This window comes from Theropithecus gelada, chromosome 11, assembly GCF_003255815.1.
Source record: "Theropithecus gelada isolate Dixy chromosome 11, Tgel_1.0, whole genome shotgun sequence".
NCBI lineage: Eukaryota > Metazoa > Chordata > Mammalia > Primates > Cercopithecidae > Theropithecus > Theropithecus gelada.
The window spans coordinates 11,223,207-11,250,630 of record NC_037679.1 but is presented as its reverse complement, the minus strand read 5'-3'; the positions used below and the strand labels follow the sequence as shown (position 1 = coordinate 11,250,630).

The 27,424-nt window shown below is 56.3% G+C and overlaps 1 protein-coding gene across 4 annotated transcripts; it reads right to left on the bottom strand.

The window, feature by feature from the left end:
- Positions 1–1,974: 1,974 nt before the first annotated feature.
- On the bottom strand, positions 1,975–26,959 carry NR4A1 (nuclear receptor subfamily 4 group A member 1). 4 transcript variants are annotated; one of them, XM_025401760.1, is made up of 8 exons: positions 26,706–26,959; positions 21,632–21,751; positions 6,584–7,461; positions 5,634–5,763; positions 5,148–5,299; positions 4,534–4,736; positions 4,263–4,441; positions 1,975–2,788 (listed from the first exon to the last, which is right to left on the bottom strand). In XM_025401760.1, the coding sequence occupies exons 1-8, from the start codon at positions 26,797–26,799 to the stop codon at positions 2,532–2,534; spliced, it is 2,013 nt and encodes a 670-aa protein (XP_025257545.1). In that variant the 5' UTR covers positions 26,800–26,959; the 3' UTR covers positions 1,975–2,531. The 4 variants fall into 4 exon arrangements, with proteins under 4 accessions (XP_025257545.1, XP_025257547.1, XP_025257546.1 ...); XM_025401762.1 differs by lacking the exons at positions 21,632–21,751; positions 26,706–26,959 and adding exons at positions 9,070–9,219; positions 10,152–10,318; XM_025401761.1 differs by lacking the exons at positions 21,632–21,751; positions 26,706–26,959 and adding an exon at positions 10,152–10,318.
- Positions 26,960–27,424: the final 465 nt, after the last annotated feature.

Here is a 27,424-nt window from a genome sequence, read left to right as displayed (position 1 = left end):
AGATGCTCCCTCAGCCCCACTCCACCCCCAGCCCTGGCCCCTCCCTGAGCATCTGAGCAGCCCTCTTGCCTTCCCCAGCGGCCTGTCCTGTCCCTACAACTGTCTGTGCTAAAGGCAGGGAGCTGGAGTCAAGTGACACAAAGGAGGACTTGGTCCAGCCGGCCGGCGGGAGATTTCCCAGCAGCCAGCTCTGCTCCTAACCAGCCTCACCTCCCCACTGAACAGATGGGAAACCGAGGCTCGGTGAGGAGGAGGGCCTTCTCAGAGAGCAGCATGGAGTTGGAGGCAGGCTGCAAACAGAAGCCTACCTACTGATAGCCTCGTGTCATCAGGTGCGGGCGCAGCTGACAAAGCCTCGCTCAAGGGTCTGGGGCTGGGTGGGGCGATGCCAGGGATACATGTTTGGAAGTCCACAGCACTGCTGGGAGCATGTCCCAGGGTTGGGGCCATGGTCTCCCTACCCCAGCCTCATGTGGACTCTTCAGCAGCCCTGAGGCTGGACTGTGCTCCCAGAACCCGAGTGAGGGCATGTGGATGGGGGCTCCATGCAAGCTGTGGCTGGAGCACTGGGGAAGGCCCTTCTCACCCCTATCTAGTCGAGAGCCCTATTCTGTCTGGCCCCATCCAGTAGGAGCTGCCCCTCAGCCAGCCAGTTCCCAGGGACCATGGAGGTGGAGACTTGGGGGTCCTGGGCCAAGGGCTATGAGGAACATGTGTGAGGGCACTGCCTTCAGGCCTCCTACTGGGTCCTAGAGAAGGAAACAGTGAGGCTGGGCGAGCACTGAGCACAGGAAGGGTGCCATGCCCTGCATGGTGACCAACTCCTGTGGGCCTCAGGTTAGGTCCGTCTGGGTCTGTTTCTTTAAAGGGTGGCCCCAGGCTACCTGCATTACAAGCACCTGGGTACTTCCTAAGACTGAAGTTTCATGGGCCCCCTCGCCTCCCCAAATCTGAGTCTTTGGGGGTAGATCCCAGGAATCTGCATTTTAAGCCAGCTGACTAAACAACTGATAAGCCTGGGGGGTTGGAGGGCCTACATGGGGACACGGGCACAGGTAGGGACTTCTTGCCAAGAAGGTGAGGGCCACCAGATCCCTGGATCCTCTTGTTGGGGTGGCAGGAGAGTGGGGAGGAATGTTGAGAATGTTGAGAATGTTAAAACACTGAATACAGGCCAGTCCGGTGGCTCACACCTGTAACCCCAGCACTTTGGGAGGCCGAGGCAGGCGGATCACGAGGTCAGGAGATCGAGACCATCCTGGCTAACACGGTGAAACCCCCTCTCTATTAAAAATACAAAAAATTAGCCGGGCGTGGTGGCGGGCGCCTGTAGTCCCAGCTACTCCGGAGGCTGAGGCAGGAGAATGGTGTGAACCTGGGAGGCAGAGCTTGCAGTGAGCTGAGATCACACCACTGCACTCCAGCCTGGGTGACAGAGCGAGACTCCGTCTCAAAAAAAAAAAAAAACAAACAAACAAAACACTGAATACAACAGCTACTACCAATTTGGGCTTACTTAAACTCAGCCCATGCTAAACATTACACACACACTCCTCTGATCCTAAAAGCTCTGTAAGGCTGGGTCTATTCCTGTTTTATGGATGTGGAAATCAATAATCAGAGAATAATGTGTCCAGATTAGGAACTGTGACAACCCTGAGATCTGCGGCTAAGTATATTGCTAGGGTCCTGCAGTAACCCCTGGGCTAGTCGGCCACTGCAGGCCCCTGCAATGAGCCAGGCATGTCTAGTGGAGGCTTCCCATGTGTTAGAAATTAGTCTAAGTGCTTTGCATAACAACCTCGTGGAGCAGGTGTCATCATTATCCACCTTTTACAAATACGTACACTGAGGCCTGACAGCTCAGACTGGTAACATCCAAGTTTCATCTTGAGCGACCCATCTCTTATGTAATGATGAGGTGTGTCTGGTGGGGGAGTGGGGAGCGGGCATCAGAGACAGACTGAATCCCAGTTCCAGCTACATGTCTATTTTTTATTCAATATATTAAATATATTAATCAGAAAAGTCACATACTATAAATCCAGGAAAATACACAAATATAAATGTCAGAATCTGTCATTTGTCTTCTTCCTAGAGTGACAGTTTATGTACATGTGGAAGGAGGGTAGGAAGAGAGAGCCAGCAAGAGGCTGGAAAGGCTGCCCAGGTGGGTGGGGCCCATCCCTTCCTCCCAACCCCACTCCCACCTCAAGCTCTTTCTTCCTGTATTTACAGCAGCACTGGGCTTATTTACAGCACGGCGCTATGTGTTAAAAACGGTTTATCTTACAAAAAACATAAAGGCCAGGGCCAGGCTGGGGGAATAAGACAAATCGTGGGGTCACCCCCATGAATGCATCCCCTCCCCAAGGGCTTGAGCTCCCTGCCAACCTCCTGGAGCAGGTGAGAAGGTGGAGTCATTCTGCAGCGCAGGCCCAGGCTTGGGGGTGCTCTGGGGGTCCGTGGACTAAAGGCACGTGGGGTGGCGTATGAGAGTGCACATGTGCACACGTGTTCCCAGGCAGGGGTCAGAAGGGCAGCGTGTCCATGAAGATCTTGTCGATGATGGGTGGAGGGGGCACCAAGTCCTCCAACTTGAGGTAGAATATACGCTGCAGGCCCTGGGTGCACAGGGTCCGGAGCTCGGGCAGTTTGCCCAACAGACGTGACAGGCAGCTGGCCGGCTGGGGCTCGCCCGCCACAGCTGCCACGTGCTCCTTCAAGCAGCTGGCGATGCGGTTCTGCAGCTCCTCCACCCGCCGCGGCTCCTGCAGCCCATGCCGGTCTGCGGGGAGTGTACAGGATTAGCCGCACATCTGACAACCAGGCCCCCAAAGCCCCAGCCTCCCCAGGCCCCTAAAACTGCTGCCCCGACCACCCCTCAGGCTCTGCTGGCACTTCACAAAAGCGCGTTCACATGTTGGCCATTAGTAAGCATCATCACAAGTCTGAGAGGCAGTAACCCTCATTATCCTCATACTCCAAGTGAGAACCCAAGGCCCAGGAGGCTAATGACTTGCCCAGGGTCACAAATGGGAAATAAAATCCTAACCGAGGTTTTCCGGCTAGATCATTGGGTTTTTAAAATCTAGACTGTTCTGAGAAACTCAGCCTCAGAACTCAACACCCCTCAGCCCAGAGTACCTCTGATTGTGTTCTATATAGTTGGGTCCCCTGTGCAATTTAAGTGAAAAAAGGAACGAGGGTGGATTCTTTCCTTTAAAAAACAGAGATCTGAAAACCTCTGCATTCAACACCAGATTCCATCCTGCAGAACTACATTTACATAAAGTCCAAAACAGGCACAGCCAATCTGATCTGCACTGTCAGAAGTCACAGTGAAGGGCTGGGCGTGGTGGCTTATGCCTGTAATCCCAGCACTTTAGGAGGCTGAGGCAGGAGAATAACTTGAGCCCAGGAGTTTGAGACCAACCTGGGCAACATGGTGAGGTACCATCTTATTTTTTAAAATTTTTAAATAAAAAGTAGTGGTTACCCTTGGGGAAGGCAAATGACTGGAAGGGGCATAATAATGGGTTCTGGGGGGCAGTTATGCGCTCTTTCTTGACCAAGGCGCTGGTTGGGTAAGTGTGGTTTATAAAAATTTACCATTTGTGTACTTTTCTACATGCAGCAAAATTGACAGGAAGGTTTTCAAAACAAGCCAATACCCTTGGCCGGGCGTGGTGGCTTACAACTGTAATCCCAGCACCTTGGGAGGCAGAGGTGGGAGGATCATGAGGTCAGGAGATCGAGACCATCCTGGCCAATATGGTGAAACCCCATCTCTACTAAAAATACAAAAAACTAGCCAGGCGAGGTGGCGGGCGCCTGTAGTCTCAGCTACTCGGGAGGCTGAGGCAGGAGAATGGTGTGAACCTGGGAGGCGGAGCTTGCAGTGAGCCGAGATCACGCCACTGCACTCCAGCCTGGGCGACAGAGCGAGACTCCATCTCAAAACAACAACAACAACAACAAAAAAACAAGCCAATACCCTAGGCCACATACATGACACCTGCAGTCTAGATCCTGGCAGTCTGGGACCAAAGGCTGTCTTGGGCTTTAGAGCTGGATGCAGCTGAGCCCATCTCCAATTCCTATGGTCCCTACTTTACTGTTGGTATGAGCCCGGGGCAGTGCAGGGGCCCAGAAAGTGCTAGATCCCAGCTCACCAAACTCCCTGGGACAGTGCCCTCCTGAGAACCAGTCAACTCCCTGACACCCACTCCCTTGGACCTGGTGTGGTGCTGGTCACTCACCGGTGATGAGGACAAGAGCAGAGAGGCAGGCGAAGGCAGGGACATCGACAACCAAGCTGTGCAGGGACCTTGAGAAGGCCAGGATGCTGTCAATCCAGTCGCCGAAGCCACGGGCACACTGCAGCCGGTGTAGCACCAGGCCTGAGCAGAAGATGAGCTTGCCCTCTCCTGGCTTAGACCTGGCAGGCAGATGGGCACGAAGAGCGATCAGGGTGGTTCACAGGCAGGTGTATCAGGGAAAGGGCCTGGGCAGACAGTCGGCAGCTCTCACCTGTATGCCAGGCGGAGGATGAAGAGCTCCAGGAAGGCTGACTCCAGCAACAGGTCCTGGTCAGCTGGTGACAGCTCAGCAAAGCCAGGGATCTTCTCCGCCCACTTGCGGATGACCTCCAGAGAACCGGAGAGCAGGTCGTAGAACTGCTGTACATCCCCAGCATCTTCCTTCCCAAAGCGGGGCAGCACCAGCTCCTGAAACTAGGAGGATGGTCCAGTGGGGTCAGCACCCCAGGTAGGGTCCTGCACCCACTGCCACATACGGCTGTATCAGACACTTGGATGCCAGATCCTGGGGGTGGGAGTGGATGTGAGATCCTGCCCAGGCTCTCGCTTGCCAAGTCTCACATATTAACCCAGGGCTGCAGCTGCCAACAGGACACATTTTTCTAATTGGCCACCTGCCTGAGGGGTTGCATTTTCCCATCTGGTCAGCCCAGAGGGGACTCCTCTCTTTGATCTATCAAACCGGAGGGGGTAGCTTTTCTTTCTTTCTTTTTTAAACTTCCTTTCTCATTCTATCCTTCTGGAGGGGACAGCTCTCCTAACATGCACAAAGGCACTGCATGTGCTCATAGCCCTCCCCGAGGCAGGCACGGGGTGGGACCTCACCTTGGAGTAGTCCAGTTTGGCAGTGCTGGGCCCTGAGTCCAGGTGTGCACGGACCAGGGAAGTGAGGAGATTGGCAGGGGAGGCATCTGGAGGCTGCTTGGGTTTTGAAGGTAGCCGGCCCCGCCGCCCCTTCAGGCTGTCTGTTCGGACAACTGCAAAGGAACGGGTAGGGGTGAGGAAGGAAGGGATCTGAGGAAGGGCCTCTCAGCCCAAGCCGCGCACACCACTGCTGAGATGCGCCCCACCGAGTCCCTAGGACCCAAAGCCCCTGAGATCCAAGGTACCCTACAGGGACCTCCCCCTGCCACCACCCTCACAATCCAGGCAGGTGTAGGCTGCCTCCCTCCAAGGCCTGGGGTTCAGAGATGGGGTGGAAATAAGACATGCCCTCCCCTGGGTCATCCAGGGCAGAAGCCTGGGGACCCTGCTGGTCCCACTCCAATCAAGCCTACCCTTGCCCCGCTGGGCTGCACCCCAGCCACATACCTTCCTTCACCATGCCCACCGCCAGGCACTTCTGGAAGCGGCAGAACTGGCAGCGGTTTCGCCGCCTCTTGTCCACAGGGCAGTCCTTGTTAGCCAGGCAGATGTACTTGGCGTTTTTCTGCACTGTGCGCTGGGTGGGGGGGCAACACGGAACAGGCTGTCAAGAGTGTGGGGTGGGGAGGGGGGAGCCTAGGGGAGAGGACTGTCCAGATCCTGCTGCCATTGCAGACAAAAGCACTCTCTGTTCACAGCTATTTTTCTAACATTTGGGTGGCAAGGGAGGGAGAGCTAGGGGGTTGGGGGGGAGAGAAAAGTCTTGAAGACATTGGGGGAGGTTTCTCCCTCTGAGGAAGACCCCAGGACACAATATCGGGGACCAGGGTCTCTCCGGCAGTCCAGACACCTGTATTTTTTCATGGGCTCTTGTCCGCCTGCCCTCTCCCTAGGGCAGACAGGAGAGGGCCAAAGGGCTGGGGGTGGGGACGGGAAGTTAAGCAGGCACCATCGCTGGGACAAACACACAGCCTGTTCCCAAGTCCTCCCCTAGTCCTCAGGAACCAAACCCTCCGCCGGGATCCTTTCATCTCACGCCAGGAACATGAGAGCGTGAGGGCACCCCTTCCCACTAGAACCTTGAGTTGGGGGAGGACAGGCAGAGAAAAACCAGAGGCTGGCCAGGCACCCCTGCAGCCCATATCTGCCCATATCTCACCCCTCCCTCCAGCTCTGTGCAATCCCATGGGCCCCTGAGTATCCTGTCGAATGAAAGCTTCCAGCCCTGGCATCTATGGGTCTCCAGGAAGGCGGCCCACCTGGCAGGGCTGACCCCATCCTGCAGGACAGAACTTAGCTGGGAGGAGAATCCAGGGGGTGACCACAGGTCCCAATGGGATGAGAGGCCAGCCTCTCTTCATTTCCAACAAAAAGCCCCACCCGGGGCCGCGCAGTACCTTGAAGAAGCCCTTGCAGCCCTCGCAGGTGCGGACACCATAATGCTGGCATGACGCGTTGTCCCCACACACAGCACAGCGGCCTTCAGTTCCACCTGGGGCCCCGCTCCGGGTCTTGGTTGAGGTCACGGGTGCATCCAGTATCCCCGAGCCCTCAAGGTGTGGAGAAGTGGGTGCCAAACCTGGGAAGGCGGTTGGCATGGAATAGCTCTCTCCCTCCCCCAGCTGGTGGGTGGCCTGTGAGGGGAACAACTTCAGGGGGCTCTGGGCCAGGCTGGGGCTGGGACCGGTGGGAGGACTGAAGGAAAAGAAGGCTGGAGGCTGTGGGGGCCCAGACGCTTTGGGCAGCTGCTCTGTCCATGCCCGCAGGCCTTCGTAAGTCTGGCTGGGCGAGAAGTGGCCGAATGAGCCATCCCAGGGAGAGAGCTGGGGCGGCTGGAAGCTGGGCGTGGACGGTGATGGGGCTGAGCAGGGGCTGCCATAGTAGTCAGAGCCACTGGAGGACAGGGCCTCATCCACTGGGCCGCTCAGGGGGCCGGGGTAGCAGCCGTACACCTGGAAGTCCTCGAATTTGAAGGAGGCAGAGGCAGGGGAGGTGGCTGAGGACGAGGATGTGGAGGAGGCCGAGGAGGAGGCTGAGGAGCATGGCTGGACTGTTCCCGGCAGCTGGTAGAGGAAGGTGTCAAACTCTCCTGTGTAGCCGTCCATGAAGGTGCTGAAGCTGGGCAGGGCAGTGGGGGCAGCGGGGGCCGCCTCAGGGCTGGCCAGGTCCATGGTGGGCTTGATGAACTCAGGGGTCAGGGGGTCGCTTGCCAAGTGGTCACGGGGTCCTGGACTCGGTGCTGGTGTCCCATATTGGGCTTGGATACAGGGCATCTCTGGAGAGAGAGGAGACCCCAGGGAGGGAAAGGAGAGTCAGTGAGAGAAGCCTATAGCCTGGTCTCAAAGTATGTGGGCCCCAGAGCAGCAAGGTGGCAGGAATCCCAGCCTAAAGATGGGACAGAGGCATCAGGACCAGAGCACCCAGGAATCCTGACCCCTGGCCTGAGTACCGTCTCGACTTAGATGCCACAAAGCCCCTGGGCAGCGGCCCAGCATGAGTGGGCTCCGTCAGAAGGCCAGCCACACCCTAGTCAGCCTGGGAACCCTAGGGGAGGCATCCAGCCAGCATTTCTCTGCTGGAACAGGGGGAAGCTGTGTTCCTCTAGCCCCCTGACCCTCCCGCCCCCCCGCCCGGGGAAGGCGTGGTGGGGGCTGGGAAAAGGGTGAGTGGGAGAGGCAGCTCAGCAAAGCCTCAGCCCAGCTCCCAGCAGCAGCTCCCTGGGTTGTTTCGCCAACCAGGCACTTCCTGGGAATACTCCCAGGCACATCCCAGCCTCTGCAAAGCCCCTTTTCTCCTCCCCTCGCAGTGCCTAGGAAGAAAGACATCGTGGAAATGGAAGAGGAGCTGGGAGTGAAAGCCCAGCTGCCTAAGAAGGGAAGCCACTCTGCACTGCCCAAGATGCTCCCAGAAGCAAAGAGGAAGGCAGCCTAGGCCTCCTCATCAGTAACCTGGCTCCAGACCTTTAAAGGCCATTTGCTGGGGACAGGGGAAGGGGGAGGAAGGAGACCACAGCCCCCTGGACTCCCAGGAGAATGGACAACAGTACCTAAAAAGAATGTTCTGCTGCCCTGGGTTATTTTAATAAGAGAACTGTGAGAGCCCAGCAGAAGACTTAAGGTGGCTATGCAGGAAGGAGAAGCCTGCTGGTGGGTGGGTGGAAGACATTCTGCCCCTCCACTAAATCGGGGTCTGTGCCCTGAAGAATCCAGGGGCTCAGGCAAAGGGGGTTACACACCCCCAGTCCCAAGGAGCCTGAAGAGAGCCTGAACAGAGATAGCATCATTCAGGTAGATCCTCACATTCACAGAATGGTCAAAAAATAATGCAGAGAAGGCTCCAGGACAGTCTCCCTCCCAACCTCCACGTCTGGGGTCTGCATAACTCCGGCCTCACCAGTCAAGGAGGGAAGCTGGAGAAGAAATCAAGCAGGAACAGAGAGTACCAAAATCAAGGGGTGCAGGGATGGGGGTAAAGCCTGTCACCACCTCCTGGCCAAGAACCCAGGAAGTCCTCTCTGGTTCTAGCCTTTCTTCTAACTCCACGGGCCCTGAACAGGGCACCTCCACCCCTAGCCTGACATTCACATAACCAACCAAGACAACAGAGACCCTTGTAGCTCGGGCCCCATCCACCCAGTGGCACCAGTCCACAGGCATGCAGCACCCTGCAAGAGGTGAGGGTGGCCACATCTGCCTGCACTAGGACAGCCTGGGCAGGGATGGGCTGGGGGTGAAGGAGGAAAGACAGCAGTTGGGCAGAACTGGGCGTTCGTTCCTGCCTTATTCAAATCCTGTTTCTCCACCTGGACGTCCCACATCCGGATCAACCCCCATCAATCCCTCCCCCTTCATGCAGGTTCTTAACAACACAAGATACGACCTACATCTAGCCTCATGGGAAGGGGGAGCAGTCCCACAGGAGGAGGAAGAGGCGGGGTTGAAGGAGGGAGTGGGGAGAATCCGGCTTCAGGCAGGTCCTGGCAACAATGTGGCTTGCACCTGTTCTGCTGAACAAGCCTCAGGCTGCACCCTACCTATAAGATCCAACAGGGACTACTGAGGGAGGGGGCATAGCGATGATCCGCATCTGGAGCTGGAATGGTTGGGAGGTATCCTCTAGGCAGCACCGCCCCAAGACTCCAACACTGGCAACTTCTATCCAGGATCCCCAAGGACAAGGGTTTCCACCTCTCTTTGTCTGTCTGTCTCTCTCTCTCTCTCTCTCTCTCTCTCTCTCTCTCACACACACACACACACACACACACACACACACACACACGATCCAAGCCCCAGCGAAATCAATCCTCCCTGTGCTTCCAGAGACCCTGCCCCTGATCCCAAGAAGTCTCCTTTATTCAATACAGAGCAAGCAGCCCTCCACAGCTCAGTCACCAAACCAGTCACTTCCTTCAGTGATCCGGAGGCTTCCTAACGCACCTCAGACAGAAAGTTCAGGGTGGGGAACCCCTGCCAACTCAGCCACAGCTGAAAACAACTGGGGCACTGGGAGGGGGCTGACAGGCTGGGAGGAAGAAGAGCCTTTTGGAAACCCAATCCCAGTTGGAGTCGTATGGATCCCCAGCAGCACCAAAGCTCTGTGTACCTGTTCCCCCACGGTGTTGTGATCCCCATCCACACCCACCCAAGTTCAGAGCACCCTGCGCCCAGTTGGGCACCCTAGGAGACTGAACTAAGGCCAGCCGCCTGCTGGACAAGTCCCTACTCCCGGCGCCAACCCCAACTCCCTGTGGCTCCCACCTTGCAGGTAGTCAACCTCCCCTACCTCCTACTCCGCACCCCGTAGTTTCCAGTTTGACCTGGGTTCTTATCCCGTTGCACTAGAGCTGCACACTACACCCGCCCTCCTGCATGCTGGCCCTACAACATCCTTTCTGCCCGCGTGTACACCCATCTCCCTCATGCACCACCCCTAAAAACAGATGCACATTCCCCGAAGGGAACCTACCCGGCCGGCTCCCGCTGCCCCTGCCCGGACCGGCGCCCCGAGTCGCAGCCTGGTCCCTGGTCCCGTGTGCGCTCCCGAAGTTCTTCTGTGCACTCCCCCAACTTTCGCAGCCTCAGCCACTGGGACTCCCCGGGCGAGCCCGACCCTCCTCTTAAGCGCTCCGTGACGCACGGGGAGGGGCGGGGGCGCCACTGACGCAGGCCGCCCGGCGAGCTTTGGCCATACAAGGGCGCGGGGGGCGGTGCGGTTCCGGCGGGAGGCGGCCAGGGGGAGGCGCGGCCCGGGGAGCCCGAGGGGGCGGGGCGAGGAGGGGGGGCCTGGAATGTCTGCGCGCGTGACGCACGCGGGGTTCCATTGACGCAGGGAGCGCGGATTGTTTGATCTATAAATAGTCTCCTCGCGCCCGCCGCGCCCGCTAAAAATAGCAACTCCCAGGCCCACTAGGCTCCCCGCACCGGACCCGGGTCCCAGCCGGGGGCCCCCAGGTCCAAAATAACCAGCGGGAGGGCCAGCGCCCGAGAAGGGGCGCTGTAGAGACGCGGCCGTGGGGCTTCCCCGGACGAGGATCTCCTCACCCTCCAGCTGCTCCTGGGAGCCAACCGCGCCCGGTCCCTCTGGCTCCCTCCGAGCCCAGCCCCGCCTTTGCACCTTTCTGGAGCCCTAGGGTGTCGCTGCTGCCGCTGCTGGGCGGTCAGGACAGGCCGTGGGCTGGGACAGGCAACTTGGACACACCCTGGGGAGCCTGCGCCCTCACCTCAGCCCTAGGCGCAGCTAGTGCACAGGACGCGGCTTCCCCAGCAGGATCTCAGGCTGAGAGGCTGCCCCTGAGACGTCAGAGCCCCCTCTTAGTCCCTCCAGGCAGTCTCCCTACACAGGACCTTCCGGAGGGCACTGGTTGGCCAGGCCCAAGCTCGGGCCAACAGCTCCGGCTCCACTCCACAAGCTGAACTTGGTTTCGCACCGTCCCTTCCCCAGCCCCTTACAGGGGGAGTGCACCCTACTTGGGAAATTATCGAATTTCAGAACCGGGTGGAGCCTGAGAAATCTTTTCAAACTTGTGTGAACTCTTCCCCATTTTATAAATAAACAGGCTCAGAGAAATAATGGCACTTGCTGAAGGTCACACAGCCAAGTGGTGGCACACGGGTGGAACCCAGGGCCACAGACTGCATCTCTAGGGATCTCTCCACGCCTCTTATCAATCCCCCTCCCCCTGTCCACATCAGAGAGCACCGGCAGCTCTGACCAGTCATCACCTGCCCGGTGGAGTGCGGAACAGCCCGCCAGGGCCCTGCTGGGCACAGACCAGGCTTCAGTCACCTGGAGCTTTCCCTGGTTTGGCCGTCACCCGTCCACCCTGATCTCTCCTGAGCCTGGGGAGCCCTCATGGCAAGGTAAGAGAGGGAAGGGAATAAAAAAAAAAAAACCCACAAGGAAAAGAGAGCCCTGCCACCCCACTGCGACCCCCAACCATTCCCCTTCTTCCCATGTAAGTCAATATCCATGAGTTTCTGCTTCCACTGAGCCTGCACCCACCCACCCTGTTCTCACCTCATCTGGTCACCCCATAGGACTTCCTCTGCCCCGGAGGCTCTGCCTGCTCCTGATTTCCGCCCTCAACCCCCATCACAGGTTTCCCACACCCTCGTCTCCAGCCCCCGCTTCTGCCCACTCAAAGGTCCCACAAGCACCTCAAATTTCAGCTGTTCCAGACAGAGCCTGTCATTTCTGCACCTCCTGCCTGCCACCTAATCTCTGCTCCTGATGCCCCATTTGCAACTCTTCATTGTTTCCTGAAATTCTTTTTTGGAACATCTCTTGGGTCCTTTCCTCTCCCCATTTTTGTTTTGTTGTTTTTGAGATAAGGTCTTGTTCTGTCGCCCAGCCTGGAGTGCAGTGGCACGATTATGACTTACTGCAGCCTCGACCTCCCAGGCTCAAGCCTCTTGCCTTGGCTTCCCAAAGTGCTGGGATTACAGGCATAAGCCACTGCACTCAGCCTCTCCCACTTTCCTACTGCCAGCCACAGCCCATGCCTCACTGGTCCCACAGACCAACTGCCTGCGCGCAGTGACCACTCCTTGCCCACACCCATGAAGACTATCCAGTAGCCTGCCTATCTTCTCTTTCTAAAGCCTCACTGTCCACCACAGATGGAGCAGTCTTCATACAGTTGACCCTTGAACAACACGTTTGAATTGTGTAGGTCCACTTATATGGGGATTTGGGGATTTTTTTCAATCCAACATGGATCCAAAAACCCACATATACAGAGGGCCGACTTTTAGTATCTGCAGGTTCCACAGGGCCAACAGTGGGACTTGAGTATTCACAGTACAAGTTGGGGTCCTGGAGCCAACTCCCTTCATATACTGAGGGGTGACTGTAATGCTGATGGCCAGTGATCTGGTCAGAACCTGCCAGAACCCTCCATCCCAGCAAACAGTCTCAACGTGAATGCGTCTGCAGAGAGCTCTGGGTTGCCCCAAACCATCTTCCTTCAAGGCCACTGGTTGAGCGTGAAGTGTGGGCAGGATGCTGCCAATTGGACCCATCCAGGATCCCTACCTCATTTCAGCCAAAGTTTTGCTTTTCTTTCTCTTAGGCTTTTCCATAAGATTTTGCTTGGATTTTACGGAATCCTTTTGTGGAAAATGACTCCACAGCTTTAAAAAAATAAAACATAAAATAAAAAAAAAAAGGTTTAAAACCACGTATAGAATTCAAGTCCTCCCATTTTGCAGATTAGGAGACAAGGGTTCCAAGAGGAGCTGCACCTTGCTCAGGAGCACACAGCGTCTTGCTGGGTGGAACCGATCCCAGCTGTGTCACAGGCTGGCTTCCTCACCTAGCACCTGCTTTGCCCCAGGATGTCTCCCTCCACCCCAGCAGGGCCTTCCCTAGAAAATAAAACTAATTTTTTTTTTTGAGACAGAGTCTCGCTCTGTCGCCCAGGTTGGAGTGCAGTGGCACAATCTCAGTTCACTGCAAGCTCTGCCTCCCGGGTTCACACCATTCTCCTGCCTCAGCTTCCCGAGTAGCTAGGACTACAGGTGCCCGCCACCATGCCGGCTAATTTGTTTGTATTTTTAGTAGAGATGGGGTTTCACTGTGTTAGCCAGGAAGGTCTTGATCTGACCTCGTGATCCGCCTGCCTCGGCCTCACAAAGTGCTGGGATTACAGGCATGAGCCACTGCGCCTGGCCAAAATAAAACCAATTTTAATAGGTAGCAAAAGATAATCAGCCAAGCCAATGTTCTTCCTGCTAACCAGCAAGAACAGGTGTGTTGTCTATGGCTTGACCAGTCTGTGCTCAATCTCCACCCTTGCTAGCTCTTGTTTTGTTTTGTTTTTTTGTTTTTTTGAGATGGAGTCTCCCTCTGCTGCCCAAGCTGGAGTGCAGTGGCGCGATCTCGGCTCACTGCAAGCTCCACCTCCCGGGTTCCTGCCATTCTCCTGCCTCAGCCTCCCGAGTAGCTAGGACTACAGGTGCCCGCCCCCGACCAAGCCCAGCTAATTTTTTGTATTTTTAATAGAGACGGTGTTTCACTGTGTTAACCAGGATGGTCTTAATCTCCTGACCTCGTGATCCGCCTGCCTCAGCCTCCCAAAGTGCTGGGATTACAGGCGTGAGCCACCACCCCCCACCCAGCCTTGCTAGCTCTTTGAGAGTTGAACCAGCCTCAAGCTCAGGCACCCTCCTCTCCTAACAACTTGGCATTTGTAAAAAGTGGCACAGACCATCCTGTGAGGTAGGCCCACGCATAAGCCTAAGGAAAACTGAGTGTGGTGAGGAGCTGTCCAGGTCCCTGGTCTGAATCTCAGCATCTAGCCTCCAGATCTGGGCCTGCAGCCCAGGCCCCACCTCCCCAAGCCGCTGCAGGTCATGAAGGCTGCAGTCCTGCTGCCCCAAAGCCTGGAGGAGGATAAGAAACTACAGCTGCCACCTGGCCATGCTTGCAGGGGTGGGGAATGGTGGGGGTGCTCAACACACCACATTCTGAAAATAAGTAAATAAGGAGAAAAAGGCAAAGTCCCTCTGTGGAAACACAGCTGGGGCCACCGATGCAGGTTCCCATATGGAGCACCTAGCCTAAGATAAAGGCGAGAGAGGTGAAAGGGGCTTGGGGATCCCAGGCCTTGTGGGCCCTCCAGGGAGGATGGCCTGGGCCTCTGAGAGAGTGGAGTCCAGCTAGTGGAACTTTGGAGAAAGGCACAATTGATGTGGACTTTGGGAGGCCTAAAGCAAATGCTGGTCCCAGACTGGCCAGAGACTCCCAGCAGACACCCCCCCAAGTCAACCTTCAAGAACAAGGTCAGAGTGAACAGCTAATTGTCAGGGAGATGGGGTAGGAGGGAACAGGTAATAATGAGAGAGGTATCCAAAACTAGAGACAGGGACCTGAAGGTAAGGCAAGGCCATGACAACACAGAAGGGTAGGTAGAGAAGATGTCATGCTGGAAACGAGACAGCCCCACCCAGTAGTCAGGCCCCCACACCACAGCCCAGCCTATCCATCTGCCCTCATCACCCCAGTTCCCCACCGACCCCATATAAGGACCTTGAGCTAAACCTTCCCATCACCCACTTTGCACATACTGTTTCACCCACTGGGCACACTGTTTCCCTTCCTCCTTTCTATTATAATCCTGCTGATCCTCCAAGACCTCAGCTTAGAGTCTGGACCAGCCCAACTCTTTTTTTTTTTTTCTTAAGTCACTATATCCAACTAACTCATTTATAATAAGCTCCTTCTCACTGGGAGTGGGTCAGACCTTGGCCAGGGCACTTCACATGGATTCTTCCATTTAACCCTCTCCCCAACCCTTCCAGGTTTGGAATTACAATCTGCATTGTATAAAGACAAAAACAGAGGCTCGGGGCAGGATTGAAACTCAGGTCCCCTAACTCCCAGTTTTGTGCAGGACCCATTGGCCCTAGACTCTAACCTCCAGAGGCTGTGGCTTCTGGCCCCATGGGCCTTGAGTCTTGTAAGTGAACCACAAAACCAGGTACGCACACAACCTATAAACTGAAAATGGAGGTGCCTACAATGGGGGCCTTTGTGGAAATGGACACATTCTAGTTCCCCATCTGGACGATAATCACCCAAGCATGTTCACTCTGGAAAAGTCATCAAATTGTACTTTTTTTTTTTTTTTTTTTTTTTGAGACAGAGTCTTGCTCTGTTACCCAGGCTGGAGTGCAGTGGCACAATCTCAGCTCACTCCAACCTCTGCCTCCTGCGTTCAAGCAATTCTCTGCCTCAGCCTCCCGAGTAGCTGGGATTACAGGTGCCCGCCAACACGCCCAGCTAATTTTTGTATTTTTAGTAGAGACGGGGTTTCACCATGTTGGCCGGGCTGGTCTCGAACTCCTGACCTCGTGATTTACCTGCCTTGGCCTCCCAAAGTGCTGGGATTACGAGCCACCACGCCTGGCCAACCTATACTCTTAAGACTGTACTGGCCGGGCGCGGTGGCTCAAGCCTGTAATCCCAGCACTTTGGGAGGCCAAGACGGGCGGATCACGAGTTCAGGAGATCGAGACCATCCTGGCTAACATGGTGAAACCCCGTCTCTACTAAAATACAAAAAAAATTAGCCGGGCGAGGTGGCGGGCGCCTGTACTCCCAGCTACTCGGGAGGCTGAGGCAGGAGAATGGCATGAACCCGGGAGGCGGGGCTTGCAGTGAGCTGAGATCCGGCCACTGCACTCCAGCCTGGGCAACAGAGCCAGACTCCGTCTCAAAAAAAAAAAAAAAAAAAGACTGTACTGAAGGCTGGGCGCAGTGGCTCAAGCCTGTAATCCCAGCACTTTGGGAGGCCGAGGCGGGTGGATCACGAGGTCAGGAGATCGAAACCATCCTGGCTTACATGGTGAAACCCCGTCTCTACTAAAAATACAAAAAACTAGCCGGGCGTGGTGGCGGGCGCCTGTAGTCCCAGCTACTCGGAGGCTGAGGCGGGAGAATGGCGTGAACCCGGGAGGCGGAGTTTGCAGTGAGCCGAGATCGTGCCACTGCACTGCAGCCTGGGCGACACAGTGAGATTCTGTCTCAAAAAAAAAAAAAAAAAAAAAAAGGACTGTACTCCAGGCACTGTGGCTCATGCCTGAAATCCCAGCACTTTGGGAGGCCGAGGCTAGAGGACTGCTTGAGCCCAGAGTTTGAAACCAGCCTGAGCAACACAGTGAGACCCTTTCCTTACAATAAAATTTTAAAAATTAGCCAGGATGTGGTGGTGCACACTTGTAGTCCCAGCTACTTGGGAGACTGAGGTGGGAAGATTGCTTGAGCCCAGGAGTCTGAGGCTGCAATGAGCCATAATCATGCCATTATACTCCAGCCTGGGCAACAGAGTGAGACCCTGTCTCAAAAAAAAAAAAAAAAATTGTACACCTATGTGTGCACTTTTCTGTATTATGTTATATTCCCCCCAAAGTTTTTTGTTTGTTTGTTTTTGAGATGGTGTCTGTCCCCCAGGCTGGAGTGCAGTGGTGTGATCTTGGCTCACTGCAAGCTCCACCTCCCGGGTTCACGCCATTCTCCTGCCTCAGTCTCCCGAGTAGCTGGGACTACATGTGCCTGCCGCCACGCCCAGTTAATTTTTTGTATTTTTCGTAGAGACGGGGTTTCACGGTGTTAGCCAGGATGGTCTCGATCTCCTGACCTTGTGATCTGCCCGCCTTGGCCTCCCAAAGTGCTGGGATTACAGGCGTGAGCCACCGCGCCCTGCCCAAATTTTATTTGTAAATAGCCACGCCTGAATGAGAGAGACATATTTCTTCATATGGATCCAGATGCAGATGGAATTTATTGAGAACAATTCTTTCAAGTGTGTGCTTCTGAAACCACAGTGGCTGTTTCTTATTATGTATTATTTCTATCAATAGATAGAGTACAAATACGGTTAGCAGGGAATGCAGCATCTCATAGTAGAAAGGGGTCCTCCTGCTGACAACACAGTTTATTTTCTGAGCAGTTCACCAGGCCCTTACCCCTCCTAGTCAAATTTTATGGGGCCCAGGGATTTATCATGTACTTAGACCCATCTCTCACCCACCAGATGTGAACACCATGAGGACAAGGGCACTGTCTGCTACCCCATGCTGGGAAGATCCTTTATACATCCTCAGTGGTAAGTAGCCCAGGGCAGGCCCCAGATGAGCAGCCAATGTCCATCACCATTCCCCAGCCCAGAGGGTGGGGGTAGAGATGGGTAAACAGGAGATGAAGGAAGTGGAATTACACAGCCCTTTTCCCACGCTACCCCTCCACCTTGGGCTGGGCCCCACCCCTACTAAGTAGAGGTCAGGAACTTGCCCTACTTTCACTGAGACTGTCCCCACCCATGGGCCTCCACACCCTTCCCCTGGGGTGGGCAAAAGGAGTGAGCTTCGCCTTCTCCAGCTCAGAAGTGGCCCTGGGAGCTTCCCCTCGGCCCCAGGGTCTATCGCCAGCCCTGACCTGGCCACTTCCTCTTCCTGCTCTGGCAGTGGGCAGGGGGATTTGCACTGTGGGCAGGGAAGCACTGCCTACTGCCCCGGGGGCTTCCCATGGGCAGCTCTGGGAACCAGGGGGGAAGGGTAAGGCCCAGACCCCTGGCTCTGCTCTCCTGGCCCTTGCCCAAGCCCTACCATGAGCACATGTATCATTATCTCCCCAAAACCAGCCTCCCAGGGACCCAGGTAGGCCTGCACCCCTCCCCTCAGCTCTCAGCAGGGGCCAAAGATGGAAGAGCTTTCAGAGGCATCTTTGTCCAGAAGCTAGCAAGCCTGATGTGTGACCTGAGGCCAGTCCCTTGTCCTCTCCAAGACTGCTTCCTCATCTGCCTAATGCAGACATCACCAGTCCCAGTGCTGGTAGAATTCAGTTCACAATGGAGGGAGAGGTTCAACATCCAAATGTAGCACTGCCTGGGGCCTGGGCTCCCCCACTGTCGTGGGAAACTTGTAATGGCAAGTGAGGGTGGAAGTCGGGAGGCAGGCAGTACCTCCAAGTCACAGGGAAGTGCTACAGGGGGGTGGGTTCCAGGACCCCGACATATACCAAAATCCACGCATACTCAAGTCCCGCACTTGGCCCTGTGGAACTCGTGTCTGCAGTGGGACAACCACAGCGGCCTGCAGCAGAATCCTGGGACTGGCAGGGGCAGGAGATAGCAAGGTCCTCAGCTGGATGGGGGAGCCAGCAGCCCTCCTGCTCCAGGAACTACAAACAGTAACCCCATCTCTACTTCTCCCATTCCTGGGCTGAGTGAGAGGAAATGAGAGTGTGCCCAGCAATGTGGCTCTACCCGGCACTGGGAGAATTCCAGACTCTGTATGCAGCAAGTGGTCAATTAATACTCTGGAGAGAGCCAGTTAATTAAGGAGGTCAGGGTATGGCCACAGAGGCTATCTTCAGTCCAGTGATTTCTCTACCCCTTCCTCCCTCCCTCTCAGGCCAGAAGAAATTAACATACAGCACAAAAGAATAAGATCAGGCTTCAGGAACAACAGCCAGACGGGGCTGGAAAACACTGACAAGATCACGGAGTTCCTTTGGGAAAGGTTGGCCCACGCCTTGAACCTCCCTCGGTTTCCCCCAGTCTGTTCAGCTCCTGGCCAGCTCTCTTCTCCTCTCACCTTGGAGGGTCTCCCACCACCTTGCAGAACATCAACACCCACCAAATTCCCTTGCCTCTGTCCAAGGTCTCCACCCAGCCCATGCGGGCAAAATTTCAAATTCCAAAATAAAAACCCTCTGATAACGAGTCCCAGCCGGAAAGACTGATGCACTTTCCTATTGTTAAAGTATTTTTAGTCACAGGCTCTGGATTCGTTTAGAGACTCACGTTCAGAAAGGGGAAAAAATTTTTTTGAGAACTGGGAAGGAGAGCACAGGAGCCTCCCACGTAAGGAGCTGCTGCCTGTTCCATGCTGGGCCAGAGTCCCTGGCCCAGGTCCCGGAGCGTGTTTGTGGCAAGCTGGTTGGCAGACTTGCCAGACCTCTCTCCAGCTCTGCTTCTCAGGCACCCAAAGCAGCTGGGAGGCCCGGCAAGGGCCCGGCAAGGGGGACAGGCCAGGGGCTGAGGGCTCAGCAGGGCACCAAGCCCCTGGCCCAGCCACTCAGTCCCAACTAGTGGGGGCTCAGGGGCCCCTACTCAGAAGCCAATCCTGAGATACCCCAATGGACACCAGACTTGCTGCAGTGACCAGTGCCTCATCCAGATGGGGCGGACAGGAGAGGAAGACGGACCCTGTGGGGAAGCTCTGAGGAAGGAGCTAGACCGCATCACCTGTCTCTGTCCACCTCTCCCAGTTCTCAGTCACAGCGTTCACAAGTCCAACTACCGTCATCCAGCTGTGGTCAAGCTGCACACTCATGCCTCCAACTGTTGGCCACCCTTGCTTCCTCCCCGCAGCCCAAGGCCAAAGGGTTTGGCATGACAGTCGCAATGGGAAAAAATCCAAACAGCCCAGCTCCCATTCCTCAATGTCCCCGTCCCAAGACTCACCAGCTTCCTCCTCACGATCTGCTTTGACCCTGGACAAAGGTCCTGGACAACCGCACGAAGGGAGAATCCCAAGATTGGTTGGGGGCTCTTTCTGGCAGCCTCAGGGAGCCCTGTGGGGAGAGACGTGCTGCCCAGCCAGCCTATCCTCGCAGCCGAGGCCGGGCAGCAGCTGAGCAGGCTCTGGATGTGGTGCTGCCTCCAAGCCGGCGTGTCCTCCTCTGTTTATATAGCAGAAACCAGAGCCGGCCTCTGGGGATGGGGGGAGCCACTTTGGGCCCTCTTGGCTGGGCCTGACTTTGGCCCAGGTCAGGTCAGCAAGAGCCCAAAATAGTCAGCTGACGGGAGCCCCGGCATGAGCGTGACCCTGGGCCCGTGCCCGGGCCTGGCAGACAGGTGCCCACGTCACAAGACCAGCAGCTCTAGCACTCATGGGGCCCCGGTTGGCAGCCCCTCAGGGTGGCCTTGGCAGTGTATCTGGCATGGGAGTTCCACCCAATCACCACCATCACCCAGACAACGAGGTAAACACAAGGAATTCTGCCCACCAAGGCTGCTGTGTACCCAGAGGGAGAGCTGGGTGCTTAGGAAGCTGGGTCTGGACTGGGGGTGGATGTGGGGGCCGAGTTGAGGGAGGGACACCTGGCCACTGCTGTCATCTACATTCACGTGCCTCCCAAGTCCAGATCTCCAGCTGACCAGAGAACACCTGCCTCTTACAGTAATTCCTCTCCCTGTCTTCGGCCCGAGGTTGGTGGTACAGCGCCTGCTGCCATTGGGAGGCCAGGCACACACCCAGCCCCACCCCTAGAACAGGAGGCCCTGCTTCCCAGGGCTTCCCCCTTCCCTCCAGGCTGGGACCAGACATCCCATCCTCCCCACCCCAGCCACCTCTCCAAGGCTCTCTGAACCCTGAACGCTGACCCCCTGTGAGGCAACAGTGTTTGGGAAGCTGAGGGAGATATTGAGCCAGCGCCTGCTTCATCCGGGATCTCTCAAGGCCTGGGAGGGCTGCTGCTCAGAGATAGCCCTCTTCCAGGGAAGGAGGAAGGGAATCTCATGGCCCCTGTCTGTCTGGGGTGTAAGGCAGAGCTCCAGCTCCTTTAAGAACCAGGACTACAGTGCCCTTGGCCCCATCTCATGTCCCCAGGAAAGGCCTGCTGGAAATCCCATTCCCGTCGTCCACCTCTCAGTCCCAGATCAGTGTGGGCCTTCTCTGGAAGCACCCTCAGTCAAGGAAGTTATGTCCTCCACCATCAGACCAGGTGCCAGTGCTTGCCAGCTACCCAGGAGGCATGGTTCTGGGCTTGGCTCTACACATCCTTACTGCAGGACCCCTGGAAAAGTCATTTCTCCCTTCTGTACCTCAGTCTCCTCTTCTGTAAGTGGAGGAGATGTGCTAGATCACAAGTAGTGGAAGGGCTGTCCCTGCCTTCCCATTCACAGAGGCCACCCCCCACACCACAGACTCCACAGGCCCTCAGGCCTGCCGCAGTAAGGAGGGGCAGGCACCGTGCTTTCCATGAGGGAGTGGAGGTCCCGGCCTTCCCTTCATGCACTCACCTGGAGAAGTGTCTACACCCGGGAGACAGGCCAGTTCCCCACTGCCACGTCTGCTCCATGATGCTCCCAGCCCAGTCCCCAGATACCCTATTCCACCCTATCTGCTTCCTGGAACCAGGCACATGCTGCCTTGGGAGCAGCTGTCATCCCCTATTCCTACCAGCCCATGTCACCTGGGCCCAGAGCCCTCCAGCCTATCCTGCCAAGAAAATAAGGCTTCCCCAGTCCCCACACCCACATTACCCCCACCTCTGAAGAAATCAGATCCCCCACACTGAACAGCACCTCGGCTGCCACCTCCGCGGGGTTTCCCCTCCATCCCCCTAACCACATCCGCTTTGGGCAGCTCCACCCCCACCTCTGCCCCCCAACCCCACCTGCTGGAGGGGTGTACAAAGGACAATAACAGAACACTTACCACTCTGGATGGACCAACAGGCCTTGGCCAACCACATTATCCTGTCAGCCGTCAGGGCCCAGGAGAAGGCACCAGGCTGCCTGGGAGGGGCAGGGCCTGGCCTCTGTCCATGGTGGAGGCCTACAGAGGGAGAGTTGATGTGAGTGAAGAGAAACCAGCCAGCAAGCACATTCCCTGGAGACAGCATGGCCAGGACACACAGGAATGCGAGCAGTGGCAGGATCCAGGCTGCAAGAGGGGGACAAGCCATCCCAAGGACCTCCCTGGGTTAGGCATCAGAGCCTGGGGGCCCAAGCCCCAGGCAATCTGCTTCCAGGGGTGTAGGGTGTGGCCAGGAGCTGCTGACAGCATCTGGGGCATTTCAGAGCCATATAAACACATCAGCATCTAGTCCCTCCACCTCATACCCTTCTCTGACGTGCACAAAAGGGCATGTTGCAGGCACAGGAAGGGAGCTATTGTGAGGATATAGCAGAATACCCCTCTCTCCTTAAGGGGCTCTAGTTAGGCCCCTAAAGCCTCAGAGGCCCCCAAAAGGCAAGGGTTCCACTCAGAGTAGAGTGGATGTGGGATCCCAGACTGTCTGGGTTCAAATCCTAGCTCCACTGCTTATCATCTTGGGCAAATTACATAATCTCTTTGTACCTCATGCTCCTCATCTATAAAAATGATGACATCTCTAAAATTAACAATCACAGGGTTATCAGCAGGCTTTTAAAACAGTTTTTTTTTTTTTTTTTTTTTTTGAGACGGAGTCTCGCTTTGTCGCCCAGGCTGGAATGCAGTGGCACCATCTTGGCTCACTGCAAGCTCCGCCTCCCGGGTTCACACCATTCTCCTGCCTCAGCCTCCGAGTAGCTGGGACTACAGGCGCCCACCACCTCGCCCGGCTAATTTTTTGTATTTTTAGTAGAGATGGGGTTTCACCGTATTAGCCAGGATGGTCTCGATCTCCTGACTTCGTGATCCGCCCACCTCGGCCTCCCAAAGTGCTGGGATTACAGGCGTGAGCCACTGCGCCCGGCTAAAAAGAGTTAATGTGTAAAAGACTTAGGACAGTGCTAGATACACATATCTGCTACATGTCATTATTAGGAGAAGTTCAATGAGGACACACACATAAAAGCTAGCCACAGACCCTGGTTCCTAGTCCAAGGTACCCTGGGCACCTGGCCTCTCCTTCCAGGGTGGAAGCCAACTATGTGCCTCACCCCACACCCCAGCCTCTTCAGCTCTCCCCTAACCCCGTTCAGCTAGGGTACCTTGACCCACGTCTCTCCTTCTCTTCCTCCACCCACTCCAGTGCTCTCTCCTCTCGACTACGCTCCAGAGTGAGGGCAGAACCAGGCCTTCACTGGCTATTGGACTGCCCTTAAGACCGAGATGAGGTCTGGGAAAAGAGAAGGAGATGATGGGAGCTAGGAGGGACAAAGAGGAGGAGGACCCCAGAGGGTGGGCAATGGGCTTCCTCGTCCTCCTGACCTCTGCCCAAGGTCTACAGGCCAAGGGGAGGACCTCTGGCCCACAGTACCCAGGCTCTCCCCTTACGACATTACCAGCACCCCTCCCTCCCGATCCTGTGGGTATGATGGGGAACAGGAAAAGGCCACAGGAGACAAGGAGGGAAGGGAGGGCAGACTGGAACATCTGGAGCACCTTTAACCCTAAACAGAAAGCAAGACGAGGCTTCCAATCTGCCCCAGCCCATGGACTACACCTGCTTTCCAGGATGACAGTGTCATCCTCCCATCCCCTGGAAACTGGTCTATAATTTCCCCCAGCCTTGTCTTTTCTCCCTACCAGCTCACTGCTGAGAAGGAAGGGTAGGGAGGGCCAAATACCACCTACCATAATCAGGCCCAACCTGAGCACCCAGGTCTTCCCCATCTGGTTCTCAGAACAGGGGCCAGAGTCTGGCACCTGGTGGTGCCCACAAATGATTTTAGCATCTTCAAGCAGGTATCTGTTTCCCTGCCTGCTCCAGATCAAAATGCCCCCCTCAGTAGTCACACCACAAGCATTTACTGAGGACCCCCTGGAAGCCAGGCAGTGTGCCCCGAACCACAGGAGAGCCAAGAATGAGCACACCAAGATCCCAGAGCCCCAGGATCTGATAAGGGATGAACCAAGGTCAAGGACAATCTGCACTGGGCAGAGGGCAAACCAAAGGCTGAGTGGGCTTGGCGGAGAAAGTGACCCCCAAAATGGGGTGGACCATCAGGCCAGATTTCAGTCCCCAGTTCCTGCTCCCCACCAACCTCATTTCCCAGCCACTCACTGTGGTCCCGTCACATGGGCCTTCTCTCCCCACTCAGGGCCTCTGCATCCACCGTTCCCTCTGCCCAGAACTGGCTCTTCCTGATCAACGAGGTTTCCATTCCCATGTCACCTCCCTGAACAGCTTGCACCCCCACCCCACCACACTAGCCTGATTTTTATTCATCAGAGGTCTAATGTTCACATCTGTTCACTGGTTTATTACCTGTCTACCCAACCAGAATGTAAGGATGCTGTCCATCTCAATCACTGCAGAATCTGCAGTCTCTCAACTCTGCTCAGCACTGGCAGGTGCTCAGTAAGCGTGTGTGGAAAGGTGGGGGGTGCACATGCCTGCATTGGAGCTGTGCTGGGAGGAAGGTCAGCTAGGTGGGGACAGTATTGCAGCTCAAGAGCTGTCCCTTCCATTTGGGGGCAGATCCAAGAGCCAGAGCGTTCTTCCTTATGTTGAATCACATCCCTGACTCTAAAAGTCCCTGGATCCCAGCTCTGTCCCCTGCACTGGCCCACAGGAAGCCTCATTCTAGTCCTTCCTAGCAAGTATTTTAGTCTTTTCTTAACTAAACTGCCCCTTGCAACAGGACACCGCTGCCAGGCCCTCTGCCTGACAGGCCCTGGTGGCCTCCTGAGTACAAGCTCTACATTGGCCAATATCCCTACCCAGAAATGGGAATATTACTACTATTAGCAATAACAACAGACGCTAATATTTGTTAAACAACATGTGCCAGATACATTAAGCACTTTACATGCATTTTCTCATTTCAGCCTCACAATGCTATGAAGAAGGGATTATTATTATAAACATTTTACCAATGAGGAAACTAAGGCCCAGAAAGAAATGTTAAGCAACTTGCCGAAGGTCACACAGCTAGGAATTGGCAAAACTGAGATTAGAACCCAGGGAGCCTAACCAAGGAGTCCAGAATCAGGCATTCTTGCTCCCCCTACCGCCCACTTGGACCTGTGTAGTGGATGGAGGCTTCACACTGCACAGAGCAGTCCCACAGCCTCCGTCCAGGGAACAGCTCAGAAGCTAAGGGCCTGGGTTCCTGGGCCTTTGAGCCAGGCACACGGCCTGAACTCCTCAGCTGACTTTCTTAAGTCCAGCAGAGGCCTCAGCACAGGCCTCATCAGTCACATTCACATTGTTAATCTCGGCCCATCCTTCTGCCCAGTTGCCTTCAATTAGAATCTTGATTTTGCCGGGCGCGGTGGCTCAAGCCTGTAATCCCAGCACTTTGGGAGGCCGAGGCGGGCGGATCACGAGGTCAGGAGATCGAGGCCATCCTGGCTAACACGGTGAAACCCCGTCTCTACTAAAAAATACAAAAAACTAGCCGGGCGAGGTGGCAGCGCCTGTAGTCCCAGCTACTCGGGAGGCTGAGGCAGGAGAATGGCGTAAACCCGGGAGGCGGAGCTTGCAGTGAGCTGAGATCCGGCCACAGCACTCCAGCCTGGGCGACAGAGCCAAACTCCGTCTCAAAAAAAAAAAAAAAAGAATCTTGATTTTATACTGTGCACTTGTCATTCCTCACAGCTCTGCATGACTACAAGGAGTCGGCTGACTTCCTTTTTAAGTCTTCATCCAAGTCACTGATCTTAAACGTTCACTTGGAGTAGGTCTAGGAGCAGGTCTTGTAGCCCCACCACTAGGGCTCCAGGCCAGGCTGACAACAGCCCCCAAATCCATCAGCACCCACTGGGCATAACTGTTGTGAAACCGACCTCTGCTCAGCCTGCGTTTTTCCAATGTGACGCTAATACTAGCCCCACATCCAAATTAACAATTCACTGTAAACCACCTCTGTAGCATTTCCCCTATCCACCAAGTCATCTATCAAAAACGAAGGCATAAAAACGATATGAGCCTGCCAGGCGCGGTGGCTCACGCCTGTAATCTCAGCACTTTGGGAGGCCGAGGCGGGCGGATCACAAGGTCAGCAGTTCGAGTCCAGTCTAGCCAATATGGTGAAACCCTGTCTCTACTAAAAATACAAAAATTAGCCAGGCGTGGTGGCGGGCGCCTGTAGTCCCAGCTACTGGGGAGGCTGAGGCAGGAGACTCACTTGAACCCGGGAGATGGAGGTTGCAGTGAGCCGAGATCACGCCACTGCACTCCAGCCTGGGCAACAGAGCGAGACTTCATTTCAAAAAAAAAGGGGGGGGGGGTAGGTTGTGGAGGGGAATGAGCCAAGTCAGGGAACTGTGTCCTGTCCTCAACACAGACCACCATGGTAAGGAGGTCTGGAAATACCGCGCCCCCACCCCTCCCAATACAAGGAGGGAAGATGTTGCGGCAAAAAAAACAAAACAACAACCAAAAAAACACGCCTGGGAGACACAAGCCCCAAGTCCTAATCCCCAGCTCCGCCTGATTCCACGAGACCCCCAGCCTTGGTTTCTTGACTCAGTCCCATGAAGGGGTTGCATCGCGCAGCATCCGTCCCTCCCGGCTGGGTCTCCTAGTAGACTCCTGGAAGCTCCCGCGCTCCTGGAACCGGTTCCCGCAGCCGGCGGGGAAATGGAAGGAATTTCTCTGGCCTGGCCACCTCCAGCGCCCCTCGTGGGCCAAACCCCACCCTTGGCGGGCTAGGGAGAGAAAGCCTTGGCCGTCGCCCTTGGGGTCTGACTCTGAGCCAGCAAGTTCCGCTGGGAATCCAGTCCCTCCCCCGACTCCCCAGTTTCCAAGCGGGACTCCGGCGTGGCCCTGAGCCCGCCCCAAGGCATCCACCAAAGACCCGAGATTGCCCGGCCTTTCCGGGGCCCACCTCCCGCCACCCCGGCGGCCCCTCACCTGGCCCCGCGGGCTCCTCTAGCGTCTCCACTCCTGCTTTCCGGGGTCGCGCACCAGCAGGCCCTGAGCTGCTCTGCGCCGCAGGGGCGCCCATGCCTGGAGGCCGGGGGTCGCGGGCGCCGCGCTGGGACCCCGCCAGTTCCGCCGCCGCCGCCGCCTGGCGCTCCTGCAGCCGCGCCGCCGCCGCTCGGCGCCCCCCGCCCCCAGGAAGCCCCCCGCCCGCAGTTCCGGCCTCGCCGCGCCCCCCGCCCCCGCGCCCGCGGCCGCCCGCGCGCTGTCCCAGCCCCGGCGCGCCTCCCCCGGCGGGCGGGGCGGGGACCGTGACGCGTGCCCATTGACGTCTCCGGAATCCCGGCGGCGGCGGCCGACGCAGCCTCATCAATGGGGCTAAAAATAGCTGCGCCCGGAATAGCCGCGAGCGCCCCGCCCCGCGGCTCCCCCTACGCCGCACACCCGGTTACATAACCCGCGGCCAGAGCCGGGGAGCTGGTTCTCAGGTGAGGGTGCTGAGGCCTCGCTCACACCTCCCGAGGCGGCGCACCTGGGGCTAGGTTATAAATAAACTTACCCGGGGCTTCCCCAGGAAGAGGTGGAAAGAGAGAGGCCCAGAGAGACTCGGTGGCGGCCGAAAGTCACACAGTGATTCGGCTGCTGGCGAAGGCAGGGCCTGGCCTTTTGAGTCTGCGGGCGCCCTTCCTGCATCGCTTGGCATTCATGCC

Coding starts and splice junctions, on each gene's coding strand:
- NR4A1 (XM_025401760.1), bottom strand. CDS start 26,799: ATGGGCGCCCCTGCGGCGCAGAGCAGCTCAGGGCCTGCTGGTGCGCGA. Junction 21,752..26,705: donor AGAGGAGCCCGCGGGGCCAG/GTGAGGGGCCGC, acceptor CTCCCTCTGTAG/GCCTCCACCATGGACAGAGG. Junction 5,300..5,633: donor GGTGGGCATGGTGAAGGAAG/GTATGTGGCTGG, acceptor GTTCCTTTGCAG/TTGTCCGAACAGACAGCCTG.